At 51.5% G+C, this 24,936-nt stretch overlaps 2 protein-coding genes across 2 annotated transcripts; one reads left to right on the top strand and one right to left on the bottom strand.

Moving 5' to 3' along the window:
- Positions 1-10,924: 10,924 nt before the first annotated feature.
- Positions 10,925-19,893, bottom strand: NCS57_01483500 (ATP-dependent DNA helicase; the record flags this gene model as incomplete). Its single annotated transcript, XM_053064421.1, has 10 exons — positions 10,925-12,874; positions 12,897-13,014; positions 13,109-13,659; positions 13,702-14,124; positions 14,359-17,084; positions 17,394-17,537; positions 17,592-18,156; positions 18,351-18,769; positions 18,942-19,459; positions 19,790-19,893. The coding sequence occupies 10 exons, from the start codon at positions 19,891-19,893 to the stop codon at positions 10,925-10,927; spliced, it is 7,518 nt and encodes a 2,505-aa protein (XP_052906305.1).
- A 1,833-nt stretch (positions 19,894-21,726) lies between these two features.
- NCS57_01483400 (uncharacterized protein) lies at positions 21,727-22,968 on the top strand (the record flags this gene model as incomplete). Its single annotated transcript, XM_053064420.1, has 3 exons — positions 21,727-21,738; positions 22,146-22,243; positions 22,371-22,968. 3 exons carry the CDS (start codon positions 21,727-21,729, stop codon positions 22,966-22,968), a joined length of 708 nt encoding a protein of 235 aa, XP_052906304.1.
- Positions 22,969-24,936: the final 1,968 nt, after the last annotated feature.

The following is a 24,936-nucleotide window of genomic DNA, read 5'->3' as shown; positions in this document are numbered from 1 at the left end:
CGCGATGAGCTTCTCCTCGACCGGTGTGAGGCCCTTGAGCTCATCGGGAAACATATGCTCATAACCAAGGCAGCCGTGAAGTTAGGCCGCTAGCGACAGACCACCCCGCCTCAGGCAACGCATACACTCCGCATAGCCTAAGATAGATTCTCCCACGGGAAAGCAACTTCGATATGAAAATAGCGAGCGGCCGCCCTTTTCGATATAGCTTAACATCCATCGGTCCCACGTCACCTCGCTTAACTCTTTTATCGTGCGCTTATGGTAGCATAGCATATAGGTCTATATCGGCAAGGTGCTCGCATCGTGGAACGCCAGGTAGAAATCTCATACGGTTAACACCTTTCTCTCGTGTGGTACTAGCGTATACCACGTCTACTCATTAGATAGCCTCTCCTTCACGGCAAAGTCCTCCTCTAAGAAGCGCAGCACACTCGCTAAGTCTTTGGCCTGCAGGTCCTATCTCCTTTGCCTTCGGGTTCTAGCTCGAATTTGTTTCCTCGGAGGCTTATCTCGACTATTGGCCGTATTATGAGATTTCCGTGCTCTATTTGACCGCAAACCGCCTCGCAGACGTCTTCTAGGCAACGACCTTGCAATTGCTTCCACGTGCTGCCTCCACGCGGTATCTTTAACCATAGACTGCTTAGGCTGAATCTGTCGGAACGTTGATGTTGCATTCGCTAGTGAATCGTATATTGACAAACGTCCCGGCCTCTTGCCCTATGCGCTAGGTGCATTTTCGATAGCTGCAACCACATCTACGCCGCCTCCTATCATCTCATCTCCCTGCTCTCTCTCCCACACGCTTATATTATTACCCTCTTATCCATTCTTAGCTAACAACGAGTAGGCTCCCACGTGAGCAGCCGCCTTATATGGCTTCGCCGCTGGACTATCCATCCCGCTGCTGCCTTCTTAATATCGATGACTCTAGGCGGGCTATAGATCATAAGGCTTCCGCGTCGACTCTTTTTAGGTGCATAATTTAGCTTCTAGATAATAATAATTATACTCCTTAATACGGCATTAGTTCCTATAGTATCCGAGCGGTCAGCTAATAGTCCCCTTAAACTACCCATAACCCTTCCTATATGCCTATAACCTAGACTCTTACTTAACTACCAACGTTGCCCTTTATGGCGCCGTAACTCCCATCCTTCAAGTTAGTGCATACTCAAGCTAAAACTATTACTACCCCGATATTAGCTAATTCCATATCGGCACTTCGCTCTTTATTCATAAGCTTTACAGAAAAGGACACTACTCTATCCCCTACAGTCATATCTCACCTCTAACATTTAGCATACATCGCTTTCAATAACGTCTCTAGCGCTAAATTAACCTTACTCATAACCCAAACCCCGCATTTTTCATCTACTTAAAACCTAAAGCTTTCCCGGACCGTCGTCTGGGCTCTGATCTGCCGAACCCTGCACCCCAGATGCTACGGCCCGCGAGAACTACCCCTGCATCTATATCTATATAGAGACCAAGCCATCATCACCTCACTCACTTCTTACCTACTCTTCCCTACCGCGGCATCTACCATCCTATTACCTCCAATGTTCATATTAGATATTCCTAGATCGTTTCCGATAGCCACTACTCTAGTATATTATGTCTACTCCCGCACCCCTCCCTAATGGCCCCTCGAACCTTCGTAAACCTCTCGAGAGCCAGATAAATACGGGCAGTGATATATCCATGATGCTTTCCGTCCAGCCAGACTACCCGTCCAGATTTGCCTATCAGGACCAGCATAGCATCAAGGGGCCCAACGTAGAGGCATTGGCGAGGGTGCTTTAACCGGGGCTACGTTTTCATCGTCGTACCAGATACATAGACCCTTATTAATAGGACTATCTCTAAGTCTACCTTCGCAGCCCCTTTGCTCGCTAACCCACAGACACAGTCGTCTTCCGCTCCTATTGCCTTTGGAGATACCAAAGCTATATTTGCCTCGCCCCCAAAACCAATAATTTACCATCCTCTGCCTATCCCACCCACTCCCCCAACGTCTGCTTCGGTCGACCCGAGGACGCCGCCGGCCAAGTGAACAATATCTAACACTATCAAGACCCCTACGAAGAAACGACGCCTATCCCCGTCCTTATCTAGCACTATTTCTGTCTTCTTAGAGTAATGAGCCTGTTAGATCCCTCACGGCTTCCGCTTTCTCATAAAATGAACTTAATGAATTGGAGGCAGATACTACTATTACCTGTCGTCTAGATGCGCCTGAGTCCGATTCTATCAAGGGCAAGGATCACAACCATCATAAATAGCTTCACGGTTAGCATAAACGCTACACTATACCTAGCGGAAGGCAATAGCCTGCTGCCTATGAGATCGGCAGACTGAACACAGGTATAAGAGACCGACTCTTGTCGCTCCTTTAGATAGAAAATTAAGCGCTCATTTGATCCTCATGGCCCATTAGTGCCTGCGATAGATTCAATCACGGCCCTTACGTCTGACTCGCCCCGACCGCATCGCAACTGTTATCCCCTAAAGAAATATTAGAAAGTTGACTATGAACCTATTAGAAGAGTCCCCTTAATGTAGCAATAAATAGCGACCTCCTAAAGCCACAAATTGACTAAGATATCTATTGGCCGTCTATTGCACGATATTTTTAGTCTTGCATTTTCATGACCCCTTACTTCCTATACCACCTTAAGGAGGCTGCCGGGATACCCCTGGAAGGACCCCTATCTCCCGCATATACATATGGCCCAACGTCACTTAATCTAAAGCTAATATTTGCACTTAACGTCTCCGTTTCCATCTAATATATCTCTATGCGAGATCGCTCTCCCAAACTGCTATAGCCAACTTCGTTCCTTAAGGCTCTATGCGCAAGCCGCGACTGGCTTGCCTCTCCTGTACTTAGAGGAAAATGTGTATGCTCTAATCTAGCTTCTTATTGGCTGGCTCTTATCACATCGCGGGCGCTTGCAGAGGCACAGTATCTTAGATTATCCCTAGTCGGGCTGGGGGTAAGGTCGGGCGGCAATGCCCGTCTGCCTTGCTGCCCGGTAGTTATCAGTGAGAGAAATACCACTAAACCGCGTATCCTTAAAATAATGGTACTTTAAGCCAATAGGTGGCTTAGCATATATGATACAACCGGGGAGTATTGGGCAGCGGGACAAGTGCGGTGGTTTTATCGGCTGCTGAATTGTTTTTTAAGTCGCCCTGAGGATAGGTGCAAAGGAGCAGTCAGGGCGAGCAAATTGCGGCACGAGAGTGATTGATGCAACACTGCTCCTGCACTTTCTTGCCTGCAGGTATAAGATTAAGGTTCAGTCGATGGTTAGCTTTGAGGCTGAGAATTAAAAAAAAAAAAAAAAAAGAGAGTCATGGTTTAGAGTGGGGCACCCAGGTCTCGCCACAACCCCCTTTTCGTCATCGTGATAATTAGTATTATGTTACCCCTCACCAAAGAAATGGATAAGGAAATCAACCACAATATTATTAATTCTTGAGCAAATTAAATGAAGTCTTCAATATGTCTTCTCGAATCGATAAAGATCATAAATATCTAATTAAAAGCGCGATTGCGCAGACTGAATGGGACACAGTTGACTCGTCAGCTGCAGCCCACGGCATCCCGCGTTTAACCTTACGCAGTCGGCTTCAAGGATGTACGAATATCCACAAGGCGATGGAACTGTTCTAAAGACTATCAAAAGAGCAAGAAGAAGACCTAGTGCGATAGATTTTACAAGAAGAAGCAACTGGCCGGGCTCCCTCGAAAGCACACATCTAAGGATTCGCACAGTTAGTTGTAAGTGTGGCCGGGGATGAAGAACCTATTAGACATAACTGGGTGGACCGGTTCCTAGACCGCCACGAGGACGTCAAGATAAAGGTATCACGATCGATTGAGGCCTGCCGTATATATTCCACGACGAAAGAAAAGCTCGAAGAACACATAGACCGAGTTTCCTATGCTGTTCAGTCTCTGGGGATTCAGAATGATAATATCTATAATGTTGACGAACACGGGCTTGCAGAAGGGGAGGCCCGGGCCGGCAGAGTATGTGGATCTACTCTCACGAGATACTCTATTGTCACGGATAATGATTCTTGCACCTGGGCCATGATTCTCGAGTGTATCAGCGCAGCAGGCGTACGGTTGACCCCTGCCCTTATTCTGACCGGCACGAACCTCCAAGGACAGTGGTTTCCAGGGGAAAACACGCCAAATTGGTTCTTTGACTGTTCTCCTACGGGTTAGTCGAACATTATCATCTTCAGGAAGTGGTTTACCGAAATCTTCCTCTAGGAGACCCAACCGAAGGACACGACGGCTTGGCGTATGCTCATCTTAGACGGCCACCGTACGCACATTACGATTGAAATTATGTACATAGCATGGGTAAATAAGGTTCAACTCATATACCTACCGGCGCACTCGTCACATATCTCCTAGCCGCTGGATATGGGTTTATTCTCGCCTGTCAAGTCCTATTTTCGTCGCGTAACTAGGGACTTCACGTCATTCAACACCACGGCCCCAATACAGAAGCAGCGGTTTATTAAAGCTTATAAACAGGCGTCAGACCAAGCTTTTACGAGCCGGAATATACGATCAGGGTTCCGGGCCGTAGGAATATTCCCTCTTAATAAGAAGAGACTTCTGGACTGAGCTGTTAACGCCGAGGAGCCACTATCTTCATTGGCGCCGCCGCATACACCGAAGAAGAGGAAAGTTGGTGCTACCGAGCTTTGGCGTACGCCAAAGAGCGGAAAAGACGTGAAAGAGCAAGCTCAACGCCTCGATTAGAGTCATGATACTTTCCCGCGGGACCTACGGGATATCATAAATTCATACGCGAGGGAATTAGATAGGAAGAACACCATGATTGCAGCCTTACAGCTCCGTATGACATTCCTCGAGGAAAAATTGAAGTCAAAGGAGACGACCGGGCGCAAGGCTGTTGACTACGACCCCAATAAGACCTTCGCACGTATCCCAGAAATTGCAGTTGCGCATTTCAAAGCAATACAAGCAGCTTCACGTTACGAGGAAGCTCACGGTCCCAATCTTTATTATAAGGCGATGGAAATTGCATGAATGGAAAAAGAATCTATATATATTAATTTCTAGCTTTAACTATTTAAATTAATTGTTATTTCGTTGAGAAATCGTCGATTGAATGTTGTGGTGTTAATCGCCGGTTAGGGATTTGGGGATGTCGAGACTGGGGTTATGGTGAGACCTAGGTGCCCCACTCTAACTGATTAGAGGCCTTGAGCCTTATCCAATGGGCCGTCTCGTATTTTGTGGGGATATAAGGGCTTTGATGGACCGATTATTACGAAATGCATAAAGCGCGTCTGCCCCCACATCAAAGGTGTGGAGAGGCGGCTAATTGTGGGCATTGACGCTAAGATAACGGGTGAGCCCGCATTTATGACTCGCAACTGCGGGGCTTCTTCTGGGAGACGCGAGCAGAAGAGCTTAGAACTATAAATAGCCTAGCATACTTGGACCTATGAGGTCGGTCTTCCTGGGCGGAATCAATCTCATTCATTCGGGTGCTTGTTTGTTTGTTTGTATATTTTTTGTCTGGCAATCCTCTTGTGGATGGGTCCAGGGTAAGCTACCCGGCGTGATCTGACAACCAGCCGTGCACATAAAGTCAAATCGTGCTAGCCTGCTCTTGCCTATCTTCACCTGCTTGGCTTTTCACTTTCCACTCCCAACACAATAGAGCCCTGCGATTGACCTGGTGCAGCTGCATACCCCATCACTCAGCAGCCCTATTAGCCTCATAAGCTGCGCCTAGCTATAGGGGTCCTTTTCAGCTGCTGAGGCCTCCCCGCACGCAAATCCCGCAAAGATGTTGCGTTGTCCCGCCTCGTCGGTGATGGCAATCCATCGCCGTCCCGACTCATCGATCGGAGAAGTCCTCTCGCTGATACTATAATATCGCATAATAAGGCCAACGTTCCCTCTCCGCGAAGATGGCGCCTAGTTTGTTTGGGAGAGTTAAATCTAAGGTCAGAAGGCCACGGCAAGCTGCTGCCTAAGAACCTGCCTCGGCACTTTTATCACTAGCACTAACACCTTCGCCAATATCATCTCGACCTGCATCCCAACTAGCTACTCGACCGATATCTTAGCTAGTGACTTATCTACCTACCTCGACGGTTTCCGATACCTCATCGCTGCCGAGTCTATAAGAGCGACTTTGGGACGAGGCCTATGATGGGCTCAAAGCGAGCGAGCCTCAGCTTGTCGAAGCGTACGAGAAGATCCTATCCGCCGGGCTTCATCGAAACGACTTGAGCTCTATTGCCTCCGAACCGGTGGAAAACGAGATAGGGCGGACTCGGGAGACACGATGCCGCCAAATGCAGTAGTTGGTCCACGAAGGACTGGACCGGACGCAGAAGCAAGCGTCTATCAAGCGAGGCATCGATGAAGGCTTAAAAGTAGTGCAAACCGTGAGAGGAATAGTAGACAAGGCGGTTCATGCGGCTCCGGAAGCCGCTGTCGCCTGGGTAGGCGTCTGCCTTGGACTAGAGGTGTGTATGATCATCTTTCCTAACCGAAGAAAGAGCGGTGGATAATCCCGCCACTAACAGATAGTAGATACTTTTAAGCACTATCTCTGAGCCGGGCCACAATCGCAAAGGCATCGCTTACGTCCTATTGAGAATAGACTAGTACTAGAACTTAGTGTCCCTACTTCTCGACGAGAATAAGTCCAAGCAATCTTTCGCGGGGCTACGAGTCCAACTGGAGAAGCACATCGTGTAGCTTTACGAGAAACTCCTCGCGTATCAGATCAAGAGTGTCTGCCTTTACTACCGGCACTAGGCTGTCGTCATCGGAAGGGATCTGGTCAAGATCGACGACTGGGCTAGCCAGCTTAGCGAGATCCAGGAAGCCGAGGCTGCCGTGCAAAGAGACATGGAATAATATAATACTGAAAAGAGCCAGATGCAACTCCAGAAACTCACCGACGCCGCAAGCGCAATAGAGATAAATCTCTAAGACATCCATTCGGCCATCCAGGACCAAACACGGCAGCAGGAGAAGAGATACTAAGACGATAAGTATGATAAATGTATGTAGGATCTGCACGTGACTGATCCCCGCGAGGATAAAAAGCGAATCTAAGACACCAAGGGCGGCCTGATCAGAGACTCATATCGCTGGATTCTTGATCACGCCGACTTCTAGCGATTTCGCGACGATCCGCAGAGCCGGCTGCTCTGGATCAAGGGTGACCCTGGTAAAGGTAAGATTATGCTCCTGTGCGGCATCATCGACGAGCTGGAGAAGGAACCCAATAGTCTCCTATCCTATTTCTTCTGTCAGGCCACAGAGGCTTAACTAAGCAATGCGGCTTCTGTGCTGCGTGGCCTTATTTACCTCCTTATCCTCCAGCAACCATCGCTTATTTCGCACGTCCGGTCTAAGCACGATATTATGGGCGAGAAACTCTTCTAGGGCATTAATATCTGGGTGTCTCTGATTAAGATACTCATAGGCATGCTAAAGGACCTGACCTTGAAAGACGCAGTCTTGATCGTTGACGCCCTTGACGAATGCATTACTGATCGACCCTAGCTTCTTAATTTTATTATTTAATCGTCGTCGATATCTTCATCTCGCATTAAGTGGATTATGTCTAGTCGCAACTGGCAGGACATCGAGGAGAAACTAGATAATACAGAGCAGAAAGTTAGGCTGCACCTCGAGCTGAATAATGACTCAATCTCGAAGGCCGTTGGCACGTACATTAGATATAAGGTGGATCAACTGGCACGCGATAAGAAATACGACAAGGAAACAAGGGTCGCTGTTTAACGCCACTTGGTTGGCAATGCCGACGGCACCTTTCTCTGGGTGGCTTTGGTCTGTTAAGAGCTGGCAAATCCTAAGGTCTGAAAATGGTATATGCTTGATACGTTGAAGTCATTCCCTCCGGGTCTTGATCGCCTCTATAAGCAAATGATGGAACATATCAGCGATTCGAAGGATGTAGACCGTTGCGAGGAGATCCTCGCTATTGCTTCGGTCGTATACCGACTTATCACCTTGGACGAGTTGAAGGTTCTTGTTGAGTCGCTCGAGGATCTCGATCAGGACGAGTTGGAAGAAACCATCGGCTCCTGCGGTTCTTTTTTGACTCTTCGAAAAGGCATTATCTACTTCGTGTATTAATTAGCCAAGGATTTCTTGCTTAACAAGGCATCTGACTAAATCCTGCCCTCTGGCGCCGCGTACTAGCACTATGCCCTCTTCTCGAGGTCGCTAGGGGCTCTGTTAGAAACCCTTCGACGCGATATTTATAGCCTTGCCGCTCTAGGATTTTCCATCGATAAGATCTTACCGCCCGACCCTGACCTATTAGCTTCGATAGGATATTCCTGCGTCTTCTAGATAGACTATCTCAATGCCTCGGGGCCCTGGGTAAAGATGAGTAACGAGGACCCACAGGACGCGAGGATCATCTATAATTTCCTTTAAAATAAGTATCTATACTAGCTAGAATCTCTCAGTCTATTACGCAGCATGTCGGAGGGGGTCATGGCAGTGCAGAAGCTCGAAGCTATAGTAGTAAGTTGTTATAAATTTATATGTAATGTGGAGGCGTTCTGACATGTTAACAGAAAACCAAGGAAGCGCGACAACTAATAGAACTACTTCGAGACGCGCGCCGCTTTATTCTTTCTCATAAGCGGGCAATCGAGATTGCTCCATTACAGGCCTATGCATTAGCACTCGTGTTTAGTCCCACCCGAAGCCTAATTAGAAAGCTCTTCCAAAAAGAAGAGCCGAACTGGATCACGTTAAAGCTAAGCATGGAATTAGACTGGAATGCATGCGTGCAGACGCTCGAGGGCCACGGCGGCTGGGTGAGCTCGGTGGTGTTCTCGGTGGATGGCGAGCGTCTCGCGTCGGGCTCAACCGATGAGATAGTCAAGATCTGGGACGCAGCCACGGGCGCGTGCGTGCAGACGCTTGAGGGCCACGGCGGCGGGGTGAGGTCGGTAGTGTTCTCGGTGGATGGCCAGCGTCTCGCGTCGGGCTCGTTCGACGGCACGATCAAGATCTGGGACGCAGCCACGGGCGCGTGCGTGTAGACGCTCAACGGTGGGAGAGCATTATATCACCTTTCATTCGATCCAACGACAAACACTCTCCTCTCTACCGACATTGGACTTCTTAACCTAGATCACCCGGCTCTACCGCCTGCCATTGATGATTAGTCGACTGAAATAACCTTACGGGGTGTTCGCTATTCTAGCTGGGGTATGAGCACCGACGGTGTATGGATTGTTAAAGATAGAAAGGAGATGCTTTGGCTGCCTCTGGACTATCGAGGGGGGGAGACCGCTGTTATTAGATCAATGGTCGCTATCGGCTATCATTCAGGTCGTGTCCTAGTGATGAAGTTCTCTTAGAGAGGAGGTGGTCTCAAGTAGCCCTTTCCCAGTTCTCAGTAGCGACCTATAAAATTGGTTCTGTTTGATTTAAAAGCAGGAAGCCCGGCTAGTAATTATTTCCTACCTTAGCTGGCTAGACTTATATTTGTTGAGCTTTAGATATGCTATTGGAAAAAGCCAGCGTTATTTATTTCTCTTTAATTTTCTTTTTCACTTTGATCTCGGAGGGTCGTAGGGGCCGAGCAAATTTATCTTGGAATGAATAGTGACGTTCTTGCCTTCTCGACCAAACGAGAACTGTCTGGCACCGGGAGTCATATGATCTATGGCTCCTTTATATTAGAAAACATATGCTATTCTGTGGATAGAGTTTTCGTTTAGCTAATGCTTTATTTTGAGATAGAGGCCTAATGTCTGCAGATAGATATATCTTGCTTATTAGGTGGCTTTTATTTTCTGATTGTCTTGGGCTCTTATTTCGGTCGCGAGCAGAGACTAGCACGGCATCGAATGTACCTATAATTCCCGATGGCCGATTATGGCCTTCGGGTCCTTGCATGATATACTTAGATTGACTTTTATCTACGTATGAAGGCGTGGCTCCTCTCGATGTCGACTTTAGCTAGGAGCTCGAAATCCTATTGGGCTAAATAAAATATACTACGAGCATCCAGCTACGGACTAGAGTCTTATGCGTGGAACCGAGGCATATGCCCTCTAGATTACCCGACTAACAACTCCAAGCAATCGTGCAGACCTGCGTATTTGGATATGATATATCGATATTAACTGTGCTATGCCTTGAGGAACGAAGTGACGAGAGGTCTTATGCCGTTGCCCCTTAACTTAAGCCCTTCGCTCTGGTTGGCCTAGGAAAACCTCCCTTTTGATAGGTTAAAAATCACTACTCCTTTGAAAAAAACTTGGAACTTTTTAAGCTGCCCCGGGGCCCTTATCTCTTCTTATTATACTCCTTACTCCTCACGTCTCCTTCCCTTGAGGCTTTATATATATATATACTTAACCCTTATATGTATATATATATATATATTACTATTCTACTCTTTCTTTATTAAAGTACTTTGATTTTATTGACTTCCTTTTATTATCCTACCACTATATCCCGGTTTCATCCTAATTTATCATATATGCATCGTTATTTATCTAGCTAGCTTAGAGCTGTCCTGATTGTCTCCTGGCTGAGGAGTTCTAGCCTAGCCTCTGCAGCCTCCATATTGGCAGGGATTCTATTACCGACTAGGTCCCTCTCTCGGGCTTTCGATACTAGTATGATCCCGTCTAGCGATGGACAGCGCGACAGCTGTATGTATAGACTGTATGGGTCACATTGGCTGGGCACTACCTTACTATTGATGTTTGTCGTCCTGGTCCCGCGCAGCTCCAATACCACCCGGCGTAGTGTCCTCCCTTGGACCTTATAGTCGGTGTATGCAAATGCTGGCGTGCACGGTAAACCCTTTCTGGTGACGTTGTGCTGCTGCTAGGGCTATTTCCGCTGGCACTCTATCCTGATACTCATCGGCGTCAGTAAGATTGTCCCGGGCGGCATGTCGACGAATTGGAACTCTGCTGTCGTCTCAGAGGCTAAGAGGATCCCTGCCGGTGACCCGAAATGGAGTATGGTATCAGCCGAGACCTGGTATCCCGGAAATGCCTTGTCGACGATGACTTCCAAAGCCGTGTAGCTGGCCCCGTTGACGAGCTTGAGGCCCTGGTGCGTGTTCTGGTTGACGACGACGGGCATGCCCGGGACGAATATGAAGATGGCCGGCACCGGGATGGCGCTGTCGTCGCCATGGTTGAGCATCATGAGGGCCTCCTCCTCTGTCGGCCGACCGTCCTTCCACTTGTGATCGGATATGAAGATGCGCAGTGCTGCTTGGTGCTGCCGCTGGAAGGCCAGGGTGGCTTCCATGTTGAGGTTCCAGCGGTTCCTGTTGAGCGGCGTGACGACGGTGATGCCCGATTCCCATGGGATCCGCCTGCCTTCTTGATAGCACCGGTCATTGAGGAGATCGACATCCGACTGGTCCTGGATTCCGAGCCGGATCCGCGTCAGCAGAGCTCGCAGTTCAGGGTCGCCGGCGGCGCGGACCTGTTCGTCCAGCATGATGACGGTAGTAAATCTCCTCCACAGGGCGTGAGCCTTGTCGTGTTGGTGTCTCTGCTCTACCTGGAACGAATCCTGTTCGAACCACGAGATGGCCGTACTGGGGAGCAGGATCGACCTCTCCTGCACGGGGCGGAACTGGTGGAAGTCGCCGCAGAAGAGAACTATGGGGATGCCTCCAAAGTCCTTCGGAGACCCCCGGAGCTTACACAGCTGCTCGTTCACCATCCAGAGAGTACGTGCCCCGAGCATGCTGACCTCGTCGATAATCAGGAGGTCCCTCTCCCGCCAGTCCGTCCGCGAAGGGCCGTCCACGTATCGATTAGCAGGCGTGCAGGATCCGATACCATCACTACCAGCGCCCCTGCCCCCGGCCATGCGTGATGTATCTTTGGAGAAGTTGCAGGCCGAGTGGATTGTGATGCCGTTGATGCGCGCTGCTGCAGTTCCCGAAGTTGCCGTCACCAGCAGGCGATTCGAGATCCTCTTGCTTGCGAAAAGCTCCACGAGAGCCTCAATGATCCGTGATTTCCCGGTGCCGCCCTCGCCGCCGACGAACTGGCACAGCTGAGGGGCAGGTTCACTGTCCGCGTCCTCGCTCCGGTGTACCAGGTCGAGCTGGCGGCAGATCAATAAAAAGGCGATTGATTGCTTTCTGTTGAGCGTGAAATGCTCTGCCAGCTGTCTCCCCGCCGCCAGGAAGGACGTTGACGGTCCAAGGCGGATGCCTATCGCAGGGCCAGCACCAAGGCTGCTCCCCTCAGGATCTGCAGCCGTCAGCTGGATGTCATGGTCCCCAAACCCGCTCATCACGCTGTTGACGGCTGCGCTGCGGCTGGTCGTGCTACTCTCGGGTAGACTCTGAACTCCCTGTATCATCTTGACCGCCTCCCTCGAAGCGCTCACCTGCTGTGACTTGATAGACCTCAACAGCCTCTGTGTTGGAACTTCGGCTCCAATGAACGGGCCTTCCGGCAGAGTCGCTGCCACCGTCCTCGTTTCTTGTTCGGACGTAATCCTGGCACGTAACTCAGCGGTTGAGCCCAACGCGGTATGCTGAAATTGGCAGAGCTGCTGCGTCACCGCCGAGAGCTCCCTCGAACCAGCCGTAATCTGATTTGCTCCACCGGCGCTCCTCAGAACGTCGACCAGCCGCGTGGTGTCTCCGATGTTGTCGCAGCGGTACGCGGCTGGCGCTTCATCTTCCCTGTCGCTCACGCCGCCATCCCCCAGCGCCGTCTCCCCAGCCGCGAGCTCGTCATTTGCGGAGGACGCAGCCCATTGTTTGGCATCGCGCTTTGCATCTTCCGCGGACCGTCGGAGCAGCTGGATGTTGTCTAATACGAACAAGAGCCTCTGGCTTAGCGTCCCCCTTCTGCCTCATCCATATATCATTGATGTCGCCAGATGATTCGGATATGAAGCACTCCCACGGCACGAACAGGGCCAGGTGCTGCACGGCGGCCCTAAAGTAATAAAATCAGTTAAAGTCAAGAAATATAAAAGGGATGGGGTATATATATATCGAGGTTTGATAGTGTTTGTGCTAATTATACGAACCTCCGGTGGCACGGCCCGTCGCCATTATCCTGGGAAAAGTCCATGCTTAGATACCCATCCAGACAAACTACAGCATGCTTGCCTGGCCTGCGCAGACGCTGCACCCATCGATCCGAGAATGGCGCACCGTCTTGGAAAGGGATTTCACCCCACGCAACGGCCCCGGCGGCGGCGGCGGCGGCGGCGGATCTTCTCCCACTTCTCCCATTATCCCTGCGCTTCAGCATCACGAGCGACATATAGTCGTAGAGGCACAGGCCGTGAAGCACCGCCCCACGGTGAGGGTATGCGTCGAAGTAGGAGATTCTCTGGCCTGCCTGCTCCACGAGCACGGCATCATTCATTGGATCGCCGTCCGCAACCTCCTCACCGCTCGTATGGCGAAGATAAGACCATCGTCGGAAGACGCGCCAGTATAGCACGGACACGTTCGCGAATGCCCACGCGGCGTTGCCAGAGAACTCTGTCTGATACCCCAGCAGGTGCGCCACAACCTCGACCTGCGACAGTGGCCGCTCCGTAAAGACACGGTTGGCCACCTTCATCAGGAACTATCTTGCTTTGTTCTGTCTGCCGTCGCCTCCGTTGGCAACATCCCCTCGATCCGCCGCATGATCCTGCCTCTGCTGACCATCCGACGTATCCAGTGCTTCCGATGCAGCAGCCACGCGCTTCCACACCGGATCCTCGACTTTGGTCGCATAATTCGTCAGATAGTATACGAGCGCCATGGTCTTGCACTGCGTCGCGATGAACGAGATGTCGTGGTTGTGCCGGAGCCCTACCGCCATGGCCTTATTCCACCTATTCACCATGCTGTGTGACCGTCGGATCTGCAGCGTACCGTCCGGGTTGAACGCCGTCTTCTCGGCCAGCTTCCACGGAGCCTTGAAGCGGCACAGCCCTTGCTTGCCCTCTCGCCTTCCTAGCGAGTACTTCACGCACGTTGGGCTGTGCGTGTGGATCTGCGTCGCGCCGGCGCAGAAGTTGGCTTCTTCATCAAAGGACGCAGCAAACTGTTGACTGTTTTGAAAAAGTGGTGAGATGTCTGACGTGATCAATCTCTCCGCCCGAACCGCGCAGAACGCCTCCTGGTCCAGATCCTGATTGTTTTCATACCATCCGTCAGCCTAGGAACGACAAAAATTCATCTCCACTTCCACTTCGGGAACTCGACCGTTGCTGTGATGATGATGATGATGATGATGATGATGATGATGATGATGATGACGACGACGACGAGGACGTACCTCAGAGAAGACGCTATCGACGTACTCGATGATGCTGCTGCGATAGGATGCTCCCTCCTCACCACATACATCCGTCAACACCGAACTCAGTCTCATATTTCCTTGAAGCCACAGCAGCCCGTGAACGTGGAGCGCACCCCGTTCATTGGTCTCGACGGCCCCGAAATCCTGGCTGATACGTCCAAAGACGGACTCCTCACCCACCTTGACATAGTGCTCGAAGAACAGTGAGATCTCCCTGTGGAAGAAGATGGCCGAGCTTACCGGATCGGAGATCGCCAGTCGCGCACGCTTGTAGGCCATATCTAGACTCCTTAGGAATGATTTAGCTTCTTCGGGATCGCGGCTGCGGTACGCCGCCAGCCTCAGCTTGACCGGATTGGTGATGTCGTTCGGATTGAGCGTGAACCAGATGGCGGGGATGCCGTACCGGATGATGAGTGACTTGATCTTGCGTCGCAGGCTCAGACGATGCTCCCTCGACATCGGTTGTCTGAATCCGTACAGAGAAAGGCTTTTGAGGAGCTCCTTGATGCCCTCGTCGGCCGTCTGGCCGGAGATCTCAAGCTCCTGCTGAGCCAGCCCCAGCCTCTCTCTGCTCAAGGAGTGCACGATGCGCTCAACAGAAGGAAAGTCCTTCCTCGACACGCTCAACATGCTCACTCGGCGATTTCTTGACCTGACGCCTAGGTTGAAGACGAGAAAGGCGAAGACGTGATGGGTCGCGAAGCGGCCGCCGTGCCGCCTCAGCACCGCCTCAGCCCATGCTGTCAGGCTCATGTTCCGCGACGCCAGGAGATTCCTCACCGACGCCTCTGCGCCCTCGTCGATTCCCGTATCCGTCCCGCCACCATCAACGAGGAGGCTCTCCTCTGCTAGCCGAGGGCCGCCGGTGCCGAACGGAAATAGGGTTGGAAATGTCTTGGCGAAGAACCAGGGGTCATTGGAGTCGGCAAAGTCATCACCCCGTGACACTGAAATGTATGGCTCTAGACCGAGCCCTTGCCGTACAGATGCCGACCCGGCCCACCCTCCTGATCTGCCGCGTTCCCCCGTAGCCCGATCTACTTCTTGTTCGACATCCTCGCCCACGGCTTCCCAGGCGAACTGTAGTCTGTCCGCGTCCGCAACATCCGGCTGGGCGTCGAGTGCAAACATGCCGGATGAACTGACTTCGTGGATGACGGCCTCAGGATTATTGATGCCAGCGCCCGGACGGTCTTCTCTCACTCCCTCATGGCCTCTGTCGCTAAACAGTGCTTCATTGCCTCGGTTCGCTTCTTCGGGGCGGTCAGCCCCTCCTCCTCCTCCTTCTCCTCCTTGTTGCTCACGCCTGAGCATGGCCATGATGTCGTCGATTCCCACAGCGTCATCCTCATCTATCCCGCGCTCTGCAGACGGCACTATCTGGGCTGTACGCACCTTTTCCCAGGCAGATGGTTCGTTACGCTCCATGCGCTCAAGGATCTGTGACGGCACATCATGAGGCGGAGTTCCCCAGCTATCCATCTCGGCCTCGTCGATTTCAATGTCCCTATAGTGAGGGTTATTTATCCGCAGCCAGGCCAGAGCCCTCTCGACGACACGACGCCGTACGGACAGAAGCCTCGATAGATCGCTAGGTCCCGGTTTCTGCGCACCGTGCCACGATACGTGTATCTCGTCCATGACCTGGATGAGGGGGTGAGGAAGGACCCTAGTGACCAGCTCCTGAACATTATTAGGGAATACCGTGATGTGTCCCTTGATATGTTTTGGATACGTCACGCCCTGTCGCTGCCTATCCATGACGCTATACTTCGTGATAAATCCATAGCATGAATTCAGGCTGATGAGCTTCTCTTCAACCGGGGTGAGTCCTTTTAGTTCCTCTGGGAACATATGCTCACATCCTAGGCCAACGTGCGCCCGGGCAGCAGCCGACAGACAATCTCTCATCAGGCAGCTCACGCATTCTGGGCAGGCTAGAATACGGCCTCCGATGGGAAAGCACTCGCGGCAGGTAAGAGCTAAGCCGTCGCGCTTTCCCATAACACTAGACTCCCACTGGTCCCAGCTTACATCTTCCAGCTCGCTTTTCCCGCACTTCCGGTAGCACACCGCGCATGTCCATATGGGCAAAGTTTCGGTATCGTGGAAAGCATTATAGAATGTCTGCACGGTCGATAGCTTCTTCTCTTGCGAGACGGGCGTACACCATTCTTTGTTCAGGGACAGCCGCTCTTTCTCGGCGAATTCCTCATCAAGGCAGCGCAAAACGCTAGCGACATCCTCTTCCCACTCTTGCTCTGTTCTTTCCTTATGGACGCCTAAGCGAGCCCGTTTTGCTGGCGGCCCCTCTCTGCCGGCTGTATTAGTGTTCCTCTTTCGCCGGGGCGCACTCAAGGTCGAGGATATGTCTGGTCCTAGGCCTGGCTCTGTCACTGCCGGAGCCTCCTGTGTAGCCGGAATGATTTGCCTCGGTGCCTGCGGTTCTTGCGGCTCTCGAGTCCGCGCAGGCCGTCGTACGTGCTTGCCTCGTCGGGACCCGAACGGTGCCGGGGGAACATCAGTCGCTCGGCGCTGCGGATGTCCTCTTTCCAGGTTGGAGCCCTCGCGGCCAGCTCCTGAGCGAAGCGGTTGCTCCACGGACGCTTGCTCTTGCCCGCGCGTTGCCTCCCTAGGTCGTATGGCCCGCGGGGCGATGGCAACGGGGATGGTGGCCTGGGTACGAGTGACGGGCAGGGCTGCCGTCAGATCAATCAAATCAGATCAGGACCCAAATCTGATCTGAACTGATAATTTGCCCTCTATATCTGATCTGATTGATTGATTGATAGATATCTGATATATCATAGCTCACGTGAAGCTATCCCCATCCTCAGGATCCTGCCCTAGGTTCTAACTGGCCTTGTTGCTCAAGCATAGGCCCCCTAGAGTAACACGCCCTCCCCTGATCCAGTTCTTCAGTAATTGGACCGACTCAATGCTCGATCCAAGCAGGGAATGCCGCTGTGAGGTGACTGTAAGCTTCGCAAGACTGAATGCTCTCTCACAGTCAGTTGCCATGGCCGGAATAGCAAGGACGTCCAATGCAAATCTGCTTAAACGCGGGAAAGCGTTCCTATGATCAATCCACCACTGAATAGGGTCATTCACCTGCTCCGGCTCAAGCCTGTAGTATCGTTCAAGCTCACTGCCTGTTGCTGAGAGCTTAGGCTGCCGGCTTTTTTTTACCCACTGCTCAAACCTACTTTGCTCAGGTCGGGGCGTTAACGAGGGCGTGGCGAAAATACTCTCCTCAGAGGCATCATCGTCGTTTGAGTACCAACGCTCAAAGTAGCCTTTGATGCCATCCTTTGCATCCCGAAGCCATTGTAGCTGCTCCGGGGAGGTCCAGTTAGTCTCAAGCCACCGGAGGCCAAGGTCCGGATTTAGAACAACAGAGGCCGCAAACAGAGGCGATCGCCCGAGGAGAGTGTAGTACTCGTTAAGCTTAATCCAAGCATTATTGATGCTTGCCCTAATACTTGCACGCTCTTGGCCCTCCATACTAGCAATATTGCTCATGGAACGAGCATCGCCCTGTAGGTAGTCCTCTCGAGAATGTGCAGGGAGGGCATCTTCATTAAACTGTGGGCTGGCAAGTTGATGGGCCGGAAGAGCTGTTTCGCGGCGGCGGCGTAACGGCGTGATCTCATACCCCTGAAGTCGTGATGGTAGTCGTTGCTGGCGTGAGGGTCGCTCTCGGGTTTGTCCGACTGCTGATGGTCGCGCAGATATTGATTTCACACCCGTAGCTGGTTCGGGCTCCTCTCCCTGGATCATATGTCTTACTTCCGCAGCTAGATGAGCAGTTTCATCCTCGTAGAGAACCCTCCAGTCTTCGAGATGTTCCAGAATAAACTCCATCCCTGTCATGACCTCCCAGAGCCGGCCGTGACCCCCCGCTTGTACCCCCATCCCTGTGTTCTCATCGTCATATTATAGATCGGCTCCAAGATATGACTAACCTCCCTGAGGACCTTCCAGTCATCAGAGGTCAGGATGTCAGCTGTAGGAACCCTTCTTGAGGCGTCTGCTTCCAGCCCTAGCTCTTGAATGAAGCTATTGAGCTCAGACTGCTTGATCAAGGCGCGTTCGATCATCATATAGGTCGAATTCCATCTCGTAGCGTTGTTCTGTATGACTTCAAGCTCGGCCGTTGATTCTTCTGCAAGCTTGTATATGTCCGCCTCCTCCTGCTCCTTGGCATGTGCTTTGAATGCTTCGGTGCGTTGCGGAGAGGCTCGGATGAACCTGACGATATTATGAAGCTTCCCAACTGGACCCTTAGCTCGCCAGTGTTCGAGGTCTTCTTCAACCCGCTCCAGCATGCCATAAGCCTCAGATTGAAGTTCGAAAGAAGCTGCATCATCGCCATAGAGGAAAGCTTGGGCAACAAGGTTTAGAATATGCCCGAAACATCGCATCCTTCGTGCCTCCGTATCCGCTCGAGTCATCGAGGCATCGAGAGTTGTGTAGAGGCTTCGCAAGCAAACATCGTTGCTGGTCGCATTATCACAGATCGAGACCCCAAGCTTCGAATCGATCCCCCCAATCACGGACGACATTCCTTATAGTGTAGGCGATATTCTCGCCGGCGTGAGACCCGATCTGCCTCCCGAAAGCCAGCAGCCGGCTTTGGTATAAGTTGCTCTGGTCAATATAGTGACCAAAGATCGAAATGAAAGCTAGTCTGTTTGGAGAGGTCCAGAGATCGAAGCTGATATGTACCTGGGTAATAGCCTTGTCGAGTTCCTCCTTGACGGCCGCTTTCTTTAAAGAGAGTATATCCTCTAGGTCTTTCTTAGCTGCAGTTCGACCCCAGGGCACCTGGGTATAAAGATCAGGGTCTAGCTGACGGAATAGCTCTTGTAGGTAGGTACTCTCGAAGGTAGTAAAGGGGAGATTAGAATCAACAATATAGCCAACTGAGAGCTCTCTGATCCGCGCCATCTTCGCTCGGGGAAGAATGAAGGAAGAAGGAGCTGGCCGTTTCTTGGATGCGCTTCTTTGAAGATCGAGGACCGACGAATCGTCAGATGAGCCCGGTTCGAAGGTCTCGGTGATCCTGTGAGCTCTGAAACTGTTAGTAATACCCAGAAAAAGGGAAGGACCGCCAACTTGTAAAGATGGGCTTGTGCCGAAGATGTCGACTGAGCATTGAAAAAATCGCGGTGTGCCCTTATCATCACAGAGCCGGCAACACCAGATATCCCCGCTAGATGTATTGTCTCTCCTCAATTCTGCTAGGAACCAGCCATGGTTTCCGATCCAGCTTCGCCGGCCCCTGCTCTTCCTCCTATCTAAGAGGCTTGCAATAACGAAACGTCGTTGGCCCCAAGTAATCTTGTAAAGGTCGTCAACGGAAGAATCGGTAGTCGAGGCTAAAGCCAAAGCGGCATCATACTGCTTGGCGATGCTCTTAGGCCGGGATCCGAGACGAGGAAATGCGGGTGGTGGCGATGACGACGCGCTGCCAGCAAGGCTGCCTTTTAAAGCGGTCTCGGACATTTTGGACTATGATTAGCAGAAGGTCTAGATAGCTTCAAAATTAAATAGCCAAGATAGGTTTCTGACGATCCAAGGGTGGTGTATGTTCATCTGGCTAAGGCTATACCGTGATAGAGCGAGAGTAGGAAAAAAAGGGGGAACCTTCCTTCAGATTTGCCTCCGGCCAGGACCCAGGCAAGCAGGGGTCCAGGACCAATCAGCTCGGCTGACCCCTGTAACACCGTTGCTTTTCGGAGAGAGCCTTACTCTCCGGAGTCGGAGCATATAGATGATCCGGCAGTTCTAGGGTAACCGCTCTCTGTGCAAGGGATATCAGATATATCAGATGTATAGACGCTTGTATCTGAATTGATTGATCTGATGAAATTCCATATCTGATTTGAATTGATTGATTTGATTGATATATCTGATTGTTAATCTGATCTGACGGCAGCCCTGGTGACGGGCCTCCCACGGCGCCGCTTCTGGTGCTTTTCCTCTTCCCTGACTTCGCGCGTCTCTGCCGAAGCTTCACTCTCCAGACTTTGTTGGGTTGGCCGCGGGCTTGGATAGGCTTGCTCGCCTGTCTCGGGGAGTCCTGTTATTCCTCCTTTACCGTTGCTGCTTATGCCTTGCGGCTCTCTTGGTAGGACTGGTCGATGAGGAGGAATCTGGTAAGCCGCAGCCGGGTGAGGCCAGGGCAAGACACTATGTGTACGTCCCCGTCGCCTCTTATCCTTCTCAACTATATCATTTAGTTGAAGGCGATTCTCCTGACCTACGTCGTGGGTCGAGCCGTCGACGTCGGATCCGTGGGTCCATATAGGTGAGAAGGACCTACCTCCTATGTCCATGTTGTGTTCCATCATCCCTTGCTCTTCTCCTCTTATTCCACTCCTTGCGGCGCATTCGGGCGGTATCTAATATCTTTACGATTGCCGGGTCCCGAAAACGCCTTGCTTATGTTCCAGCGTCTTGCGGGAAAGCCATATATAATTTGCTATAAACTCCTCCGCTAGCCTTCAACTCTCGACTTCTAACCCAGGTCCCAGGACGCTGTCGCACACCTATATGGAGACCTGTGTGTTCACCCTTCGGACCCCGCTCCCTCCCTCATGCTCGTTCCTTCTCAGTCTGGAATCTTGACCCCGTACTGTTCTTGCGTGAACTTATCACTATATTCGCTATCGTCAAGCTTTTCTAGACAGCTCCTAAGACACTTCGCGCTGCCGTCGACCCTGCACCACGCGTCTAAGCCGTGGTTCCACGCCCAATAGCGACTATCCGTCGGAGACAAAAGCCCACCGCCTGGCTCGCCTAGGTAATGCCACATCCAAACAGACTAAAAGGTCATACATTTAATCAAACCGGAAGGAAGGTCTTCCAGCTGTTCAGATAGGCTACTCAGACCGGCAATCCGGAAGTCCGGACTTCCAGTCAGAGATTAGTGTCATATACGTCCCCAAAAAAGCAAGTTCTTCAACACAGCCGCCCTAGAGGCCCAATTCATCTCACGTATAAGAAACCGACCCTTCTTCACTCACTAGATAGAAAAACCAAGAGCTTTTATCCCAATAATCTAGATCCCTCAGAAATTATAATAGGTGAACTTTCTTTTATCCTCGCTATATAGATTTCGGTTTCCTCTAGTTATCTTGCTGGATGAATTTTCCGCTTCATTTTACCTCTCTCCTCGATGACCGACCGCAACTCGACTTTACTTTAAATCCTGCCCGCCGTGCCGATATCGTCAATCATCCCCATCTTCTCTTATCTTCTTTTCACCTGAACTTTGACCTACACCGACTCTCTTCTTCTCCTTGCACTTGTCGACATTCTAACCCACGTCTCTCGATGCCTGGCAAGGTAGACCCGTGAACAACCAGCCAGTATCTACGAGAATGTCTGCGTCCATTACCTCGGCCGATGGATCGCCGCATGCTCGCAAACCGCTGGCAAGCCAGAGGAGCGCCGGCGGCGATATGTCCATCATGTTCTTCGCTCAACCCGGCTGTCCTTCGAGATTTGCCTCGTCAGACTAGCATCGTGTCAAGGGCCTGAATGCAGAGACCATCGCGAGGGTCATCCTCCCAGCCCCTCCATGGCTCACGGCTCCGGATTACTCACCTTTGCGTACTGATCCTGCCGATCCGTCTCCCTCCATCTTCTTTAGCCTCAACTTATCTATATATAATCAACAGATTGTTCCTGAAGACTAGTTTGACCAGTGGTTTTTCATAGCAGGTCGTGTCCACCCATTTGCGCTAACCTAGGAGGTCGAGCGTCAAGATGGCCTAGAGGAGTCTGTGGATAGCGGTCTCCTTACATACACTATCCCAGCTCTTATCGTGCGCGACCAAGGCTATCAACCGTATGTTATATTCGTCCCATCCGCTTTCCGCCGCTCTTCCGAATTTCTCTGACCTCTCTGCCCGTAGGATATTGCCTCGGAGTCTATCTGCGGCTGATTAGTTTCCTCTTTCATCCCCAATTATCAGTTTCACCGGCAACGTCGTCGGTCCGGGCCATACCCTCCTCCGAAAGGAATCTATGCCCACGCTGGACGATGTCCAGCTCAAGTGTTGCGGCTTCATTCAGCTGACCAAATTCCTTGCCCCCGGTAATCCTGATAAGACCCCGTTTAGAGGCTTCCATCCCTTCCAAGTCTTTGTTATCTTCCCGATCCGCGCGAATCCGTGGGCCTCGCTTTGCAAGAAGATAGCCGAGAGGCGAGACACCCAGTTCCAGAGCAATGTTTTGCTGACCTGCACCGGCAAGGTGGCCGGCCTGCTTGGCCATCATCTCATGGTGCAGCCGCCGACCCTCGAGCAGGACTACGTCTTCATCGTCGTTCCGGACTCCTGGACCTTTCTCGACAAGGGAGTTTCCGGGCCTGTCTCACCAACACCGCCGCCGGGTGCTGCGACATCCGCGCTCCGTCTATCGTCTTTAGGCCATACGCCGTTCGAGGAGATTAAGGCCAAATTTACCGCCCGTAGACCCGCCCCGCCGACTCCTCTTTACGATGCGACCCCGACTCTAGCTTCGACCCCGGGCGAATCGATACTATCTGTCCTCTCTATACCATCTACATAGTACTACTACCTCTCCACCTCGCCGACGCCGAAGCGACTAGCTTCAGGCGTCGATTACACACCGCCTGCAAAGAGACCGCGCTAGTCACCGACGTCCCCGATCACTATCCCTTCCTCGGGGATACATCCTTCTGCCGACAGCTCGAGCTCATAGGAAACTGTTGACGAGCCCGAACCAAGCTGTGCCGGGACTTAGGCCCCCACTGCGTCCTTCATGAGACCCCTGGCGCCAGCCACTCATCTGCCTGCACCTACACTTGACATGATCACGGCTGCTGTGTCGGAATCCTCTAACCGTCCGAGCCGGAATAGCTATCCTCCGAAGAATAAATATTTGGAAGAAGTATCCAAAGTTTGATTGAGAGGCTATTTGGGAAGTCATTGTTATCACAAAGAGTGCATATGAATAGGAAACCGTTCTCCCTTTTGGATACTCCATATTCAAGTCGTATAATTAAGCTCTGGTGCCTACGTCGATGATAATGCGTAGCCTAACCTACTCGCTTAATATTATTAACCTTAAATCCCCCGCTTTTACCCGTCCTTGGCGGCCGCACACCTCTTCTTATGTACCTTCTAGTCCGCCTTTTGATACTCTTTCCCATAGTACCCTATAGCTTTGCATCCCATATATCGCTTAATCCCCTCCGTTTTCCCACAAACCTGACAGGCCATAGTCTCCATGCACCCACCTGATCGTCCAGGATGGCCTTCAGTGATATTAACCATTAATGATTCGAAATGCAAGACATTCTAGGGTAGGATCCCAGGCCACTTCACGTGCTGGTTGACGAAGCACGCGTTTTCCTCCTAGTACGACGCTACTGCAAACCATTTCATAACACCCAAGATTCGAACCTGGAATATATGATTAGAGGTGATGAAGGAAACCGAAATCAGCCATAGCCAGCTTCGTTCCTCTAGGCTCCTTTGCGCAAACCGCGACCGGTTTGCCTCTCCTGTTCTACCTATATCTAAAAGGCAATTGATAGGGGGGCATGACGAATTGATACGCGGGCATGACCCTTAGGGGGGCATGACTTTTTGTAACACCTAATTGGGCTAAATTTCGTAGACCCATAAATACCTTTGAGAAAAGGCGGTGAAGCCGGCTCTCTTAACAAGCCCAGATCTCTGCAGAAGCAACCGGACCAAGCCGGCCTATTAGAACAGTTCTGTTGAAACAAAAAGGGTTAGGACCTAGGAGCCTGTTGGGTCTTATATTTCAACAAGTTCATATTCGGCCGTCAAAACAAAGTATTATTTTCTATACCTATAGAATAAGGCCAATTCTATTAAGAGCAGCTATCTATGTCTCCTCTTACTATTATGGAAGGAAGAATCTCCTCGTCGCTATTAAGTAGCTCCTATTGACTCCTTCGTCTCCGAATGCTGGGTTGCGTCTTCCGTCCGCTGGCACGTCCTCCTGTAGTTCTCCCCGCTCCAAGGATACCCGGCTGGCTGCGTGTCTGCCGCTGATTTGAGCTACTGGCCTGGCTACTGGCATGTTGGCTCGCATTGAGTTCCACTCTGGCCAGAGTCGACCTGTTTAGACTACCCGGTGGTCGACCTCGCCTACGCCTTGATGGGCCCTGGCTGGCTGGTTGACTACTCTGCCGATTGCTTGCTCCGATGACTAGCCTTGCTGGAACAGCCTGTGTGGTGTTTTTAGGACTGCCACGGAGAGCAGTGGCAATCTTGGGGTCGAGAATCCGTCGGTATGGATCTCGAGAGGATAGCTCTCGTAGTCGCCACCGTGGATGGACCTCCCACTTAGTGAAGGGTGTGGCAGACCCTAACTTCGAGTAGACCTTGTGACAATAAGGTATACCGAGCTCGACAGAGACCGAACAGTCGTCGTTGCAGCCCCCGAGAGGCTCCGGGAACGGATTCTTACCAGTCGGCATCGCTTTGCGAGCTAAGCGATATTGCTTGTTGATCAGCCTAAGGCCCTTCGATGATATTGCTA

The sequence above is a fragment of the Fusarium keratoplasticum genome, chromosome 14, assembly GCF_025433545.1.
Source record: "Fusarium keratoplasticum isolate Fu6.1 chromosome 14, whole genome shotgun sequence".
Lineage (NCBI taxonomy): Eukaryota > Fungi > Ascomycota > Sordariomycetes > Hypocreales > Nectriaceae > Fusarium > Fusarium keratoplasticum.
The sequence above is the reverse complement of the archived record's forward strand: the minus strand, read 5'-3'. Positions and strand labels throughout refer to the sequence as shown.